Source organism: Bactrocera neohumeralis, chromosome 4 (genome assembly GCF_024586455.1).
Source record: "Bactrocera neohumeralis isolate Rockhampton chromosome 4, APGP_CSIRO_Bneo_wtdbg2-racon-allhic-juicebox.fasta_v2, whole genome shotgun sequence".
In the NCBI taxonomy this organism is placed as follows: Eukaryota; Metazoa; Arthropoda; class Insecta; order Diptera; family Tephritidae; genus Bactrocera; species Bactrocera neohumeralis.
The window spans coordinates 84,777,735-84,791,864 of NC_065921.1; the positions used below are offsets into that span (position 1 = coordinate 84,777,735).

General features: G+C 36.6%; 2 protein-coding genes across 2 annotated transcripts; both read right to left on the bottom strand.

Moving 5' to 3' along the window:
* Nucleotides 1–715: 715 nt before the first annotated feature.
* Nucleotides 716–2,664, bottom strand: LOC126754868 (alpha-tocopherol transfer protein-like). The gene is made up of 3 exons (XM_050467067.1): nucleotides 1,987–2,664; nucleotides 1,553–1,925; nucleotides 716–1,477 (listed from the first exon to the last, which is right to left on the bottom strand). Exons 1-3 carry the CDS (start codon nucleotides 2,292–2,294, stop codon nucleotides 1,220–1,222), a joined length of 939 nt encoding a protein of 312 aa, XP_050323024.1. The 5' UTR covers nucleotides 2,295–2,664; the 3' UTR covers nucleotides 716–1,219.
* Nucleotides 2,665–4,960: 2,296 nt separating this feature from the next.
* Nucleotides 4,961–9,095, bottom strand: LOC126754865 (retinol-binding protein pinta). Its single transcript, XM_050467062.1, has 4 exons — nucleotides 9,067–9,095; nucleotides 6,039–6,395; nucleotides 5,606–5,978; nucleotides 4,961–5,528 (listed from the first exon to the last, which is right to left on the bottom strand). Exons 1-4 carry the CDS (start codon nucleotides 9,078–9,080, stop codon nucleotides 5,274–5,276), a joined length of 999 nt encoding a protein of 332 aa, XP_050323019.1. The 5' UTR covers nucleotides 9,081–9,095; the 3' UTR covers nucleotides 4,961–5,273.
* Nucleotides 9,096–14,130: the final 5,035 nt, after the last annotated feature.

A 14,130-nucleotide genomic window follows, 5' to 3' on the forward strand; every position in this document is an offset into this window, starting at 1 on the left:
ATTTATAGCTTTGTACATACATATGTATGTATATTTACTGCAATATACCTGTACAATATATTGAAAGCTTGAGATTATCAATTTCTTCTACTCAGCATATACAGGGTTTGTCCGGAAAGTAGTAGAACTGAGTCGATTTAAAAGAAAATTTTGAACCAATCGTTACAATTCTTGAAAAACTTTCAAAATAGGCTCCTACTGCGTAGATGCAGCGCTGCCAGCCCGATTTCCAAGTATTGAAGGCGTGACGAAAGGCATTCTCCGGAATAGCCTTGAGAGCCGAGCCCTCCGTCGTCTCGAAATGCTTGCCTTTCATCGGCCATTTCAGGCAAGGAAACCAAAAATGCGTGCTGTAGGACGGCTGCGGAAGCCTTGGGATGTCGGCCTTGGTTGTCGTGGTGCAACTTCCTATCGGCTGCGATGTCCTGTCGGACCCGAGAACTTCTACGTAAAACTTGGCATTGACGGTTTGTCCAGGAGGAACAAATTCAAGGTGGACGATGCTTTTGATATCAAAAAAGACAATGAGCATCGTTTTCACTTTGGATTTGCTCATTCACTTTGGTGCCACCTGAAACACAGTACTAAAGCAACATCTGGGAAAACCTGTTTGATCATGTCAAACGTCTCTGTCGCAGATTTACAAAGTTTTACACAGAATTTAATCGAGTACCTCTGCATTTCGAGAATGCTGCATTTTCGGCTTGCACCACACACAGAAACACGTCGCGCGAAAATGTTTGTCCTGACTCTCCAGGTGCCGGAGACGACTGACCAGCCGCTCGTTCGTTAGCTAGGAACATTCTCTACCGAATCCAGTCGGTGCCGCGCACGCTCCAAAGTACAGTCGCGGCGGAAGAAAATCAGTCCTATTACTTTCCGGACAAACCCTGTATGTTGTACTTTTATTAGCACTGAAGATATCTGCTGTCTAAAAACAGAAAATTTTAGCTTTATGGACATTTTTGAGATGTGAATTGAAGTTTCAAAATAGAGACATTCGAAATTGAGACACATTTCTTAAACTACAAACTTAAAAAATAAATTCCATAGCCGTGTAATTAGCTTCGCCGATAGAAATGACGACAGTTTAATAAACTGTCAAGCCAACATTAAACAAGATATTAAAAACCAACAAACTTACTTGTTACATACAATTTCAGTACATACAAACATATTTTTTGGAAGAAAAAATGTAGTGTTTTCATTATATATTTGATTAGTCTACTTCCAGCTTTCTAAAAGAACCCTGCACACCAAAAATTTGATCGAAATCGAGTGGTTTGCCAGGACGAAGCTTTTCGTCCGTTCCATATTGCGTATTCGCCTTAAAGTATTCCCGGTACGCATCGAGTTTCTGATTGAGCTCGGCGATGCCCTCCGCAATGGAACCGTTCTCACCGCCATATTCTTTGGGCAAATATTTCAAAGGGATGTGCTCGTAAAGTTTATCCAATTTATTGCCATGCAGAGAAAGCTGTAATTGCAGTGAGAAAGTTTTGGTTTAAGAGCGCAAAGTCGCAAAATTTGGAGCTTCTAGTTATGTACTCACTCGCTTTTGCTGTTTCTTCGACAGCATAGGTTTGAGCACATTAAAGAATGCTTCGAAACCGCTTGGTATATTTATAAAATGTGTAGCCTTGGTGCGAAATGGCAAGGCCTCTTCCGAGAAAACAGTCATTTTTTTCATACTCGATGGTGTCATTTGCATTAGATGCGCCGTCGAACCCTTTTTCACATCAATTATTGTTGTTATGCCATAGACAACGGCATAGTCATCTTCGAGCATAAATATCTCCTGTATGCCATCCATAGTTCGCGCCACATCTTCTATAGAATATTTGTCAGCTGAATAAGTGCCCAGGGTTACCACAGCAATACGTGGTCCATTTTCATTTAACGGCGTCGGCAAATATACTAGTATGCTGTGCAATTACAAAGAAGTTCTAAAAATGTCAGAGCACATGCCAGTATTCAAACATTTACCCGGTATTTATGAGTTCGCGCACCTTTTTTTCGTCTACATCGTTGATGGTGAAGAATTCCGGATATTTGGTGCGCAACGTATAGAATTTGTCAATTTTGCTTTTGGCCTTCTCCAAACTAAATTTGCAACCACGCAGGAAGGAGAGCAAAAATTGATCATCGTCACGTGCGCGCAAATGCGGCTGTTGTTGGATCCAGGTGCGCAGCGCCTCGATGTCGGCCGCCACACGTTCGGGCACCTCATTCAATTCTTTAATTGCGGCAGCTTGAAGTTGTGCGCTTAGTGGTCTCACAGCGAGTTGTGACATTGTTTGCTCTTTTTTTGTGATTACAAAGCGACCTTTCGTCTAAACAGGTCCTCGTAGACTATTTTAATGCTTTGCTAGTTTGTGGTGACTCAAAAATTTTGATGTTGTTGTTAGCTGCTCTTATTACCAGACATATAGTATTTCTTTTAAATTCATCGATAACAGCCTAATCAATTGGTACGGATAAGAAAGCTTAAATGGTGCTATTGCTAGAAGAGAAGTGCGCGGAGCGATGTCCAGGAAAGGAGATGCCATTACAATCTAAAAGTCATTTTATATAATCTTACCAACTCTTATTTGCAAGCAGAACTTTTTTGGGAATTGTTATTAATTAATTAAGTTCAGTGACATGACTTAGCGCTAAATACATAGTGCAGCAACGAACATTTCAACATTTTCGCGTGAGCTGAAGGTGAGAGTGAGGAATGAAGCCGCAAAAGCCGTATTACCATAGCACCATGGATTATAGATTTAAAATTTTTCAAATAGCAAGTTAAGGCAAAGGTCTTGCCTTAAACTTTTATACGATTTTTAATAGGTATAATAAAATTGATTGCTTTTTCATTGCTTACCTCATTCTGCAGTTCTTCGCTCTCACAATGTGCTTAGCCTAAAGCATTTATTTCGTACTTCATCACTAATGTTATATATGTATATATATGTTTGTATGCCGATATAAAACCAATAAAATTTTGAGATTAGGTAAACGCTTATCTAATCGCTATAGATTTTCGTGTGCAATTAATAGTAGCATAATCCAATTCAAACGCCATAATGATTAGAAGAGCTAAGAACACATACATATATATTTCTAAGTGGATTACAAATATCGAACGAAGTAATATTATATTCAATCAATAATATAAATACAAATATACATGTATATCTTTATATATAAAAATTATATGTCACGTTTGTCCGCGATGGACTCATAGACTACTGAGCCGATTTTAACAAAATTTAGCACACTGTGTCCAGTTCGAACCAACTTAGAAGATAGGATAGTAAAAACAATCCATAAATAAACAACTCGTTGTAAGCGTATAAAAATACAGTGACAGCTCTATTAAATGGACGCTCTATTAAGCGGACATCTCCATTAACCATGCACATTCGCCGGTCGCATATATACATATATGTATATACATATATAGTCAATTGAAAAGTTTGCGGCCTAACATATATGTAGATGACCCCACCAGAATTAAAACCATATGAGGCTTAGTTAGCGCTAACCTTCAAAAGGCGCGTGTATAATTTTGACAGCTGTCGGATCATTATTTTGTGAATTTTATCATTTTGAGTGAAGCGACTTTTGTTATTGTAAAAAAACGGATAAAAAGGGATGTCACATGCTAAAATAATGTATTTGGGGGGGAAAGATACTGTTGAAGCAAAAATTTGGATTAATCAACATTATTGACTATTATCTGGAAAATCTTTATATGGGAAGTCAACCGTTGAAAACTGGTTAGCTAAATGTGATCGAGTCAAAATGAGCACCGAAAACGGTGAACGCAGTGGACGCCCCAAAGAGGTTGTTACCGACGAAAATATCAAAAAATTCCACAAAATAAATTTGGAAGACCGTAAAGTGAAGTTGTTCGAGATAGCAGACAATCTAAAAATATCAGCTGAACGTGTACATCATATCATTCCCGATTATATTGGGTATGAGAAAGCTCTGTACAAAGTGGCTGCCGAGCGAGCTCACTTTTGACCAAAAACAACGAAGAGTTGATGATTCGGAAAAGTGTTTGGAGAGGTTGATGTTAGAATGAACTCGAGATTTTGCAACAATATGTGACGAAGGATAAACTAGAGCTCCATCATTTCACTCCGAACTCCAATCGACTGTCATCTGAGTGGACTCCTAACGATGAACCATCATAAAAGCGTTGAAAAAGACAATAGTCGTTTGATAAGTTTAGGACGTCTGTATTTTGGGATGCTATGGGACGTTTTGAATAATTTTTTTTGGCTACCTTAAAAATGGATCATCATCAACATCAACTATTACATGGCGTTATTGGAACTTTTAAAGGATGAAATCGTTGAAAAAAGGCCGCATTTGAAGAAAAAGAACGTGCTGTTTAACCAAGATAATTCACCGTGTCACAAGTCAGTGAAAGCGATGGCAAAAATCCACGAATTGGGCTTCGAATTGCTTCTGCATCCACCGCATTCTTCAGATCTGGCTCTCAGCGACTATTTTCTGTTCTCAGGCCTCGAAAGAATGCTCGCATTCATTTTCGTCTAATAAAGAGCTGGTCGCCGAAACTCAGACCTATTTGGAAGGACAAATCTACTATAAAAATGGTATCGAAAAGTTGGAGTGACGCTAAAATCAGTGTATCACCCTTGAAGGGAACTATGTTGAAGAAAAAACGAATTTTGCTAAAAAATGTGTTTTATTATGATCTGCCGGGGACTTTTGCTTTGACCTGTTATACTATATACTTACGGATGTAGTCTTTCAAAATACTTCTTATTAGTTGGTGGTTTAACGATTATGCTGAGTCTAGAGAAAATGTTTCAAATTGTTAACATATCTTTTCTTTAATTAAAATTTGTTTTTCTTATACAGAAATATGAGCATAAATTTAGTATAAACATTTTCAAGTTAGAAAATTTTCCACCCGATAAGACAACGACCTATTGGAAAATTGTTTCTTATAATTTATATTGTTTAGTAATTTTCAAAACTATGAAAACATTTCATAATTTTTTTAAGCTAATACATACATTTTTTATAATTTCGCTAATTTTTTTTATTAAATTTTTCGATCAATTCTGCTCTACATTTTTTTATCTTGATACGATTGTTACTTTAATTCACTTAAATATCAATAACTTATACAGACAATCACTGTAAATATCCATCATAAACGCTACTAAATATAAATTTATATTTTTTAAGTATGTAAAAACAGCAAATATCAAAGAAAAGCTACAAAAAAGAATAAAAGTAGCTTGTGGCTAATCGACTTCTAATTTACGGAATGAACCCTCCAGCCCGAAAATGTTCTCATAATTATAGAGCGCGCCCTCGCGCAACTTCTCATTAGTGCCGAATTCCGGTTCCAGCAAAAAGTAGTCGCGATAACGCAACAATTTCGCTTCCATGCGCTCCACAATATCGGCTATGGTGCCATTCTCACCGCCATACTCCTGCGGCAAATGTTCGCGTGGCACGAAGTCGAACAACGCTTCGGGATTGGAGTTGACTGAAATCTGTGTGCAGAAATAAGTAAGAAAATGTATTTTAAAATAATTTAAAAAACAAAATAATGCGCTTTAAGCACACGCACCCGACTGAGCATTTTCTCCGGAAAGAAAGTGCTTAGTGTCCGGAAGCCCTTCTCGAACGCCGACGGTACATTAATAAAATGTGTGCCCCGTTGACGCATTGGCATTGCCTCCTCAGCGAACGTGGAGAACTTGCGCAGCAAATCCGGTTTCAATTGTAGAAAATGCTGACCACTCACATTACACATATCCATAATCTCAATATAGCCGCTAACTGTGGAATTGTCATCCTCGATTGTCATAATTTCGCCAAACATCGAACCGACGCGTATAATATCGGCGAATTTATATTTGGTGGTGTCGTACGAGCATGCGCGTATGATCGTTATGCAGGGGCCATGGTAGTCTGCGGGCAGCGGTATCTGTAAGATGATGCTATAAATGGAAAGTTTGTAGTGTTCATATATCATTATGAGAATCATCTTTAATACTTACCCTAGGCGTACAATTTCCATCACTAGCGGATCGTCCACCTGTCGTCGCTCATTGAACACCTCCGGCAAGGCCGCCTTCAATGTGTAGTAACGATCGATTTTCTGCTTCGCCTTCTCCAAACTATTCTTGGAGCCGCGCAGAAAGCCGACGAGAAACTGATCATTGGTGCGCGCACACAAATGCGGTTGTTTGTGTATCCATTGACGCAGCGCCAGCACATCGTCCGCCACACGATTGGGCACCTCATTCAGCTCTTCGCAGGCGATTTTCTGTAAAGTGGGCGCAAGCGGTCGTAGAATTGGCGCTGCATCGTCGCTTATGGGATTCATTTGTGGATGATGTTGCGGTAGTGTGCGCCTAAAAGTAGATGCCTTTTTGAGTGAGCAGCGTTTAAGTGAATTTAATAAATAATTTTGCAGCAACTTTGGTAGTTGTTGGTAAACCGAAGCTACTTTCTGCACTGACTTCTGGGTGAACTATTTGGCTTTGCTAATGTTATCTAAATACACCACCGTTAATTGTCTAAAGGCGATTTAGATAATAGTACATTTTTATGCGAAAGGATTATAAATAATAAAATGAGTATGTGTTGTGCTCCCAGACTTTATGCGATTTCTTTTACAATCGCTATTGAGTAGGGTTTAATCGTTTTATGCATGCATTCGGCAATCTTATATATAAAATGCATATGTATATATACATATATATATAAATAGTATGTATATAAGTAGATTAATTCAGCCCGAGTGTCGAATGATTTATGGCTTTTTTGATATCTGATATCAGCGCTTGTATTGTCTTAAAGAAAGTCAACAGGTTGGCCTATGCTTCATGTGCTTCATTTATAATTTATTATTATGTTATTTAAATCAAAGTTTTTTCTTATAATTTAAACACAATTATCAGTTGCATACAAGGAAGAAGATATGAAACATGCAAATCATTGAACTTGTAAGCAAAGAAGCGTGAAAGATGGACTGAAATTTTTAATGAATTTAAAGTAAAAGGATATTTTAACGGGTTTTTCAATAGGGACAATACAAAAGTAGACCAATAGGGACAGCAAAGGATGACATATTATTCCCAGCTCTTTTGAAATTTCTCTTCAGTAAGGTTCGCCATTTCATCATGGAAAGATATATGATTCAACAACGAGTCGAAATTATAAAAATTAATTAAGAGCGGCGTTTTCAGCAGGCAAAATAAAACAAAAACGGTTTATGGAACTTGATTTCTTTTGCAAATTTAAAATTTTGAATATATTACTAAAAGGTAATCCAATGCGAGGTTCCCTACTTAAGAAAAAAACACACAGAAACTTCTAATTTAATGTGGAATGTTTATTATCAATCGAATAATCTTTATTCGAATATTCTTTGACATTTATTGTATGAAGATTATCTCTTTCAAATATTGGCCCCGGCTACGTCTTACATGATCCATCCGTTGAGTCTCATTATCGATGACTCATTCGAGCAATTCCACTGGTAACAGGCGAATGACACGTTTTGTTTCAAGGCCTGAATCGAAGCGGGATTGCCGGTATAGACTTTTTTTTTATGTCTTTAAAGTTACTTCACCGCTTGAGATACAATTTTACAAGAGATGAAGATTTAGACTTTAACTCATATATCTCCACATGAAAAAGTCAAACGGTGTGATATCACAGGGTCGTGGTTCCAATCGACCGGTCCAAAGCGTAGAATTATCTGCTCACCGAAGTGTTCTCTCCATAAATCCATTGATTGATGCGAAGTGTGCGAAGTGGCGCCGTCTTGTTGAAACCAAATGTCGCCGAGATTACGAGCTTCAATTTCAGTTATCAAATGGTCGGTTATCATGGCGCGATAGCGGTCGCCATTGATGGTTACGTACTAACCGGCATCATTTTTGAAGAAATATAGATCGATGATTCCACAAACTACACCCAAACATTGTTTTTTATCAATGAAATGACAGCTCTTGAATCTCTTCAGGTTGCCTTTCACCCTAAATGTGGCAAGTTTGCTTTTTTACATACCCAGTGAGCCAGAAATGGGCCTCAGCGCTGAACCAAATTTGGCAACGTAGAAAACGTTGGATCTTCTTGGAACTTTTCAAGAGCCTACACAGCGAAGCGTTGTCACTTGGGAAGGTCAGCGGCTGCAGTTCTAGCACAAGCTGTATGTTGTACACTTTCAATTTAAAATCTCGACGTAAAATGTGTCAAGTTGTTCCATATGCCAGTCTGAGTTGCTGCGAACGGCGCCGAATCGCCTCCACACTTTCAGCTACAGTTGCTATATTTGCTTCACTGCGTGCTGGATGTGACCTATTCGGTCGAATATTATCCATTAAAGAATGCTGGATCTCAAAATGTGTGATGGTGTTGCGAATAGTCGGCTCATCAAGCCGATTTTGTTGACCATAAGTTGAGCGAAGCTCAGACAGAACGTGAATTTTCGCAATAAAGTTGAACGATTTTTAGTTATGTATGTTTATAGGCTGGTTTTTATATTATAATTTTTTTGTTTATATCATACTCGGTGGACATGACTTCTAGTTTCCTCTGTGTATTTAATTCATGTGCTTAAGGGAACTACTCAACCGATTTTCATGAAATTTTACACAGGTCTTTGAGATACAACTCTTAAAGACTACAACGAAGGATTTTTTTTTCGATTACAACTATTTGAAAAAGAATGTCGGAATATTTTCACTGAAATTTTCCTTTTTTAGTAAAAATGTCTGCCAAAAATCCAATTTTTAGTTTTTTTTACTTCATCCAAGTTCTAAGTTAAAGTTTTAACTTAAACACGTATTTTTTCACTTTAGATGTTCCTGTAAGAAATTATACTGTCAACGCGGGCGCATTTTTTGGTCCTCGGGTTCACCGGAAATGGCGTCGCAATGACCGAGTTAAAAACTGTTTTTCAAAAAATTTCAGGATATCTTTGTTAATAGTCTACGTTTGTAACAATAAAATCTTCTAATAAAATATTTAATTTTTTATATGAGAAAAAAATTTTTGAAAAAAGGCTGTTTTTACACGAAGAAACCCATGTAGTCCCTTAAAGCATAGGTTCGATTTTAAGGCACATGAAAAAGTCATACGGTCGATTTTCGAAAACCCTTTTTTTACTCCAAGTCTGACAATATTGTTGAAGATTGAAGGTTGGCGAAGTCGCTTTGCCTATCCGCGCGGCGATTCCATGCCATACATGTGAATAATCGATAAGCAAATCAATACGTCATTAAATTACAATTTCGTTGCACTTTTCAGCAGTTTATTTAGTTGAAATTCACATTATTTCCAATCAAAGACTAATAATTTTTACACTCCATAATCCAATTTAGCACTTTTGATTTGATTTCTCGTTTTTAATTTTGTTTCATGCTTGAATAGTTTCAACTTGCTTTAAGGTGTATGCACTTTTTCGACTTTTTGCGTTTCTCCTTATTGATTTACTTGCTCATTTCCCGCCACCACTTTTTAATTAAGGAGTTGCATTTTATACAAATATGTAGGCAAGTAAACGTGTTTGGAAATGAAAGAAAAATATTTTCACTTATACATATATGTAGCATTGTATCAGGAAAATAAACTTTTTATTTAAAAAGGATTATACCGTTACAATCATCATTCTTAGTAATGAAAGCTACGTGACTAATTTTTACGTTCCAACTCTCGCTATGCCCTGGGTCGGAGATAAAGGAAATAATGAATACTTGTAAATCTCATAAATTCTAATTAACATTAGTACCTACAACAACAACAACACTACTACGAGGTGGAAAATTTGTTTAATGGTTCTACATAATTGCAGCTAGAAGAAACAATTTCTTAGAATAAATTTTTGGAATAATATAAAACAACTTTTTTGGAGGACTGCGCAAAACTCAATGGTTTTTCGTAGATCTAAAACCCGAAAGTTATAAAAATCGGTATAATTTAAATACAAGTTTCCTACAATTTTTCGACTTTTTGAGATTTTTTTTTTCAATTTGGCAACTGAAAATTTGAAAAATGCAAACGTTATTTGGCGACTTACCAAAAAAATTCAAGTGTTAGAACGATAAGTATATTTGACAAGCTAATTGTTGTCCCCGCGGCGGTTTCTCTTTCTCTTTATTACTCAGCTCACCGTCCAAGGCAATTATCGGCTCAATTTCTTTCGTAAATTTCTTATCACGTTGCTAGCGCAATATTTTGCACTTTTGGATTTTGATAAAAATAATAATATTTTGTAGTATTAGAAACCACGTCGCAACGCGTGAAACAATAAAAGGCAAGCAATCAAATAAACACAAGACAATCCGCACACATGCACTCTCGCACTTCCACTCTCTGCTTCCGCTCGAATACTGGTTGCAAAAGCACAAAAACAAAAAACGCTTGCCACTAACAGGTGAAGTTGAATGGGAAGAAATCGCCGGTTTTTGTATCGCACCGTCTGAGGCGCCACGAGCAACTGTCACAGCGCTATTGCCGCGAATGCCGCCAAACAGTAGCGCAATCTGTCAATGCAATGAAATCGAGTGCGAAAGCAAAAACAACAAATCTAAATAATGCAAGGCAAAAATGAAAAAAAAAAAATAAAAAAAAAATGAAAAAAATAAAAGAAAAAAATTAAAAAAATAAAATAAAAAATATATAAAAAGTAAAATATAAAAAACAAAAAATACCAATAAAAAGTCAGAAAAAATTACAAACTGCAAAGTGCTAAAGCAATAAAAGTAAAAAAAACAGCAAACAATTAAGTATATAAAAAACGTAAGCTAACAACCGTAAGTTGCAATAAAACACGCTAGAAAAGCAGTCACTGCTACGCTGCAAACACTACAAATTATAAGAAAAGTAAAAAACGCAACCACACAAATTAACAAATATAACAAAAACATACGTTTCCATGTACATATGCATGTATGTATGTATGTAAGTGTGTACACATATCGAACAAAATTAGTTAATGCCATGAACAAAAAAGCCTGTAATCCACCACCCTCCAAAACGTCTGTGGCAATAAACTAAAAATAAAACATATTAGCAACAACAACAATAACAACTATGCAGAGCAATAAAATAAAGCCAAACAAATAGACGATGGTTTGCGTTTATTGATCCTAAGTAGATTATCGGCAAGCAATTCGTATGGCCACTCGCATTAATATGACTTGTATGCAAGTGCCTGCAGGCACAGTGACCTCAACATCACATTTTACGGAATAAAAAAAGAAAAATAAAATATGCCTTTATAACAACAAATATGCATAAAAATGTAGGAATTAAGTTGCATTGTTGGAAATTAAGTTAACTGGTTAACTGTCGAATAAAGCATTAATGTAAGGTGATAAGGGAGATTCCAACAAATCAGCAAACAATTTTCTACAATTATTTAAATATTATCTCAGAACTTGGACGAAGGAAAAAACTGAAAATTTGATTTTTGGCCAAAAAAAAATCCTTCGTCCAAGTCTTGAAGAATTGTATCTCAAAGACCTGTGTGGAATTTCATGGAGATCGGTTCAGTAGTTCTCGAGAAATCTTGCCAACCGACTTCAAACACACAGTTTCGAGAAAAAAGCGTTTAAAGACGCACTTAGCCAGCTCGCCACGAGCGCACAAGTTCTCAAGGCTGTATCGCCGAAACTATTACTCGGATATATTTGAAAATGTAGAACCATAGTCTAGGGATATTGTAGAATTTAATAAGAATATAAAAAAAATCGAGTTTTTGAAACCCGTAAACCCATGTAACCCCTTAATACACAGTTGCATTTCTTATAACACAAAGGGGTATAACAAGATATTTATCTCAATTTTGATTGGTCAGTTTGAATGTAGCTACGGCTAGAAGAAGTTCGATCTCAACCATTTCTTCGATTATTGTAGGGTTACCTTGGACAGTAATCTATGTCAAATTTCATGAAAATATATGACTTGAGTTCTATTAATTAGTTTGTATAGTAGTTATGTCTTACAATGGTCTTATATCGACGATTCCAAGAAATGAACAAATTCTTGGGGAGAAAAGCACGCGTGTTAAATTTCAGACCGATATCTCAAAATCTCAATGCTTAATTCGCGTATATAAAAACATGCAGATAGACGGATGTGACTACATAGACTCAGCTCATCATGCTGATCATTTAAATTTGTATATACATATATATATTCTAGGGTCTCCAATGAAACAATCATTATTACATCGTTTCCAACATACTGTAGCTTTCTCTAATCTTAAAATAGTTTCAGTAACTTTGTAAAATGACATATGGCGCTAAATTACTTTAGGGTAGTATTGATGGATCATCACTTTAGACCAAAAAGCACATACTCCTAGACAAAAGGCAGCTTGGCAACATTGTGGAGGTCATCACAGGGTACCTACTTTAAGATTCCACCTTCAGAAAATGGGAAAAGTGGATTCGGCATATTGCATTACCTATGAGAAAGCCAATGCCTTCAGCCGGAGGAAAAGAGAAATATTTTACGGATCCCAATACTACAACTAAGGGGCATTGGGCAGCTGGTGTGAAATAGAATAAGGTTATTCATCAAATCCTCTGAGTTGTTGAATAAGACATAAATCAGTTACCAACCGGGAGTACAATGCGATTAAGTGCGGCCGTTGCGTTCCGGTCTCCCTTTTGAACCAACCAACCAAACATGGCGTTATATTCGCGTTGCTTTAGTCGGAATTCGTCGGGACAATTTTCCTACCAAGAAGTTAGTTATAATATATACACTGTAAGGTGTACTCTTCAATAAATTTTTAAGTAAATCATTGTGTTTTTAAAAATTTTCAACTCTAAAAGCAAAGTAAACAAAAGTAACATGAAAATAAGTTTATGCATATAGTAATTTATAGATCAATCTGTTTATCTATTATCCCTAAATGTTAACACAATTTTCCTCTTAAACTCGTATGTATTGCAACAACACGAAAGAGGATATATTCATAAATTCAATGTGAATAGTGAAACAATCGTGACGAATACAAAATGTGTCTTCACGTTTCAGCCAACAATATTCATATTGTCAATAAATCATTTGACAAGTTCTTACACTTAAGAAATTTGAGAAACAAAATAGAACGCAAAATGCAAATGAGGTCATTCGCTACTTATGTATAATTTGTCGCATTTCTACATAGAAACCTTATCGACTTGGAAAAAGCAGCTTTTAGTGACACCCTCTAGCAGCAGGCGCCCGCAAATAACTGGCATTCTACAATGGAAATATGTATATCCTCAAATGTTTAATGCATTGCCCCTGAAGTTATGCTACGTTTCACACAGGTTCATAAGGGAGAAGTAAGGGGCGGAAGAATGGTGCCTCGAATGTATTCCAAGCGAGAGTCCCAATTTACGAACACTTTTTGTAGCAATTTGGGAATGTATGACAGGAATAACGCCGTCATATTCTCTCCAATTCGTCAATCGTCTCGAGCCTATCTGCGTAGACAAGCATCTTCACATACCTCCACAAGGCCTAGTTGCCAGCAGTGTTCAATCGCACGATCTTGGTGACCGTGCCACAGGCTCACGACCTGAGATATTGCTCTCACCAAAAACTATCCTTCAATAAATCGATTGTTTCGTTACCTGCATGGCAGTCAAAGAAAAGAACACTCGTCACTGGTCTGTCATAAAGGCCAAATAATCTGCACTGGAAATATTATTTTTTCATTAGAAGATATTCACTGAAGATATTCCATATTTCTTCGCCAGATTGTTCACTTCCGTCAGACAGGTGCTAAGAAGCTTAGAAAGTATATGTACAGACACTCAGACATCGACATATGCAAGTAAAAATAAATTTGCGACGACTGAAGGCGCAAAAACGATGTCGCTAGTGGATAATGGTTTAGTAAACCGTATTTTAAACGGTTTTAAGATTAAAAGCAACTGTTACGCTACCTTGCACTTTAGGCAGCAGAGAAGATTTTCGTAGTTCCAAATCCAATTGTCGACATGTGATTAATTAGATACTTGTGTAGTCCACCAATCTTTAGCATTTTTTTATGCTTTTTTCAATTTGCTGTAAAGTCAATTGCTTGTTTCTATTCAAATGCTATTTGCTTTTGCTTGAGTAAACACTGTGCGACGT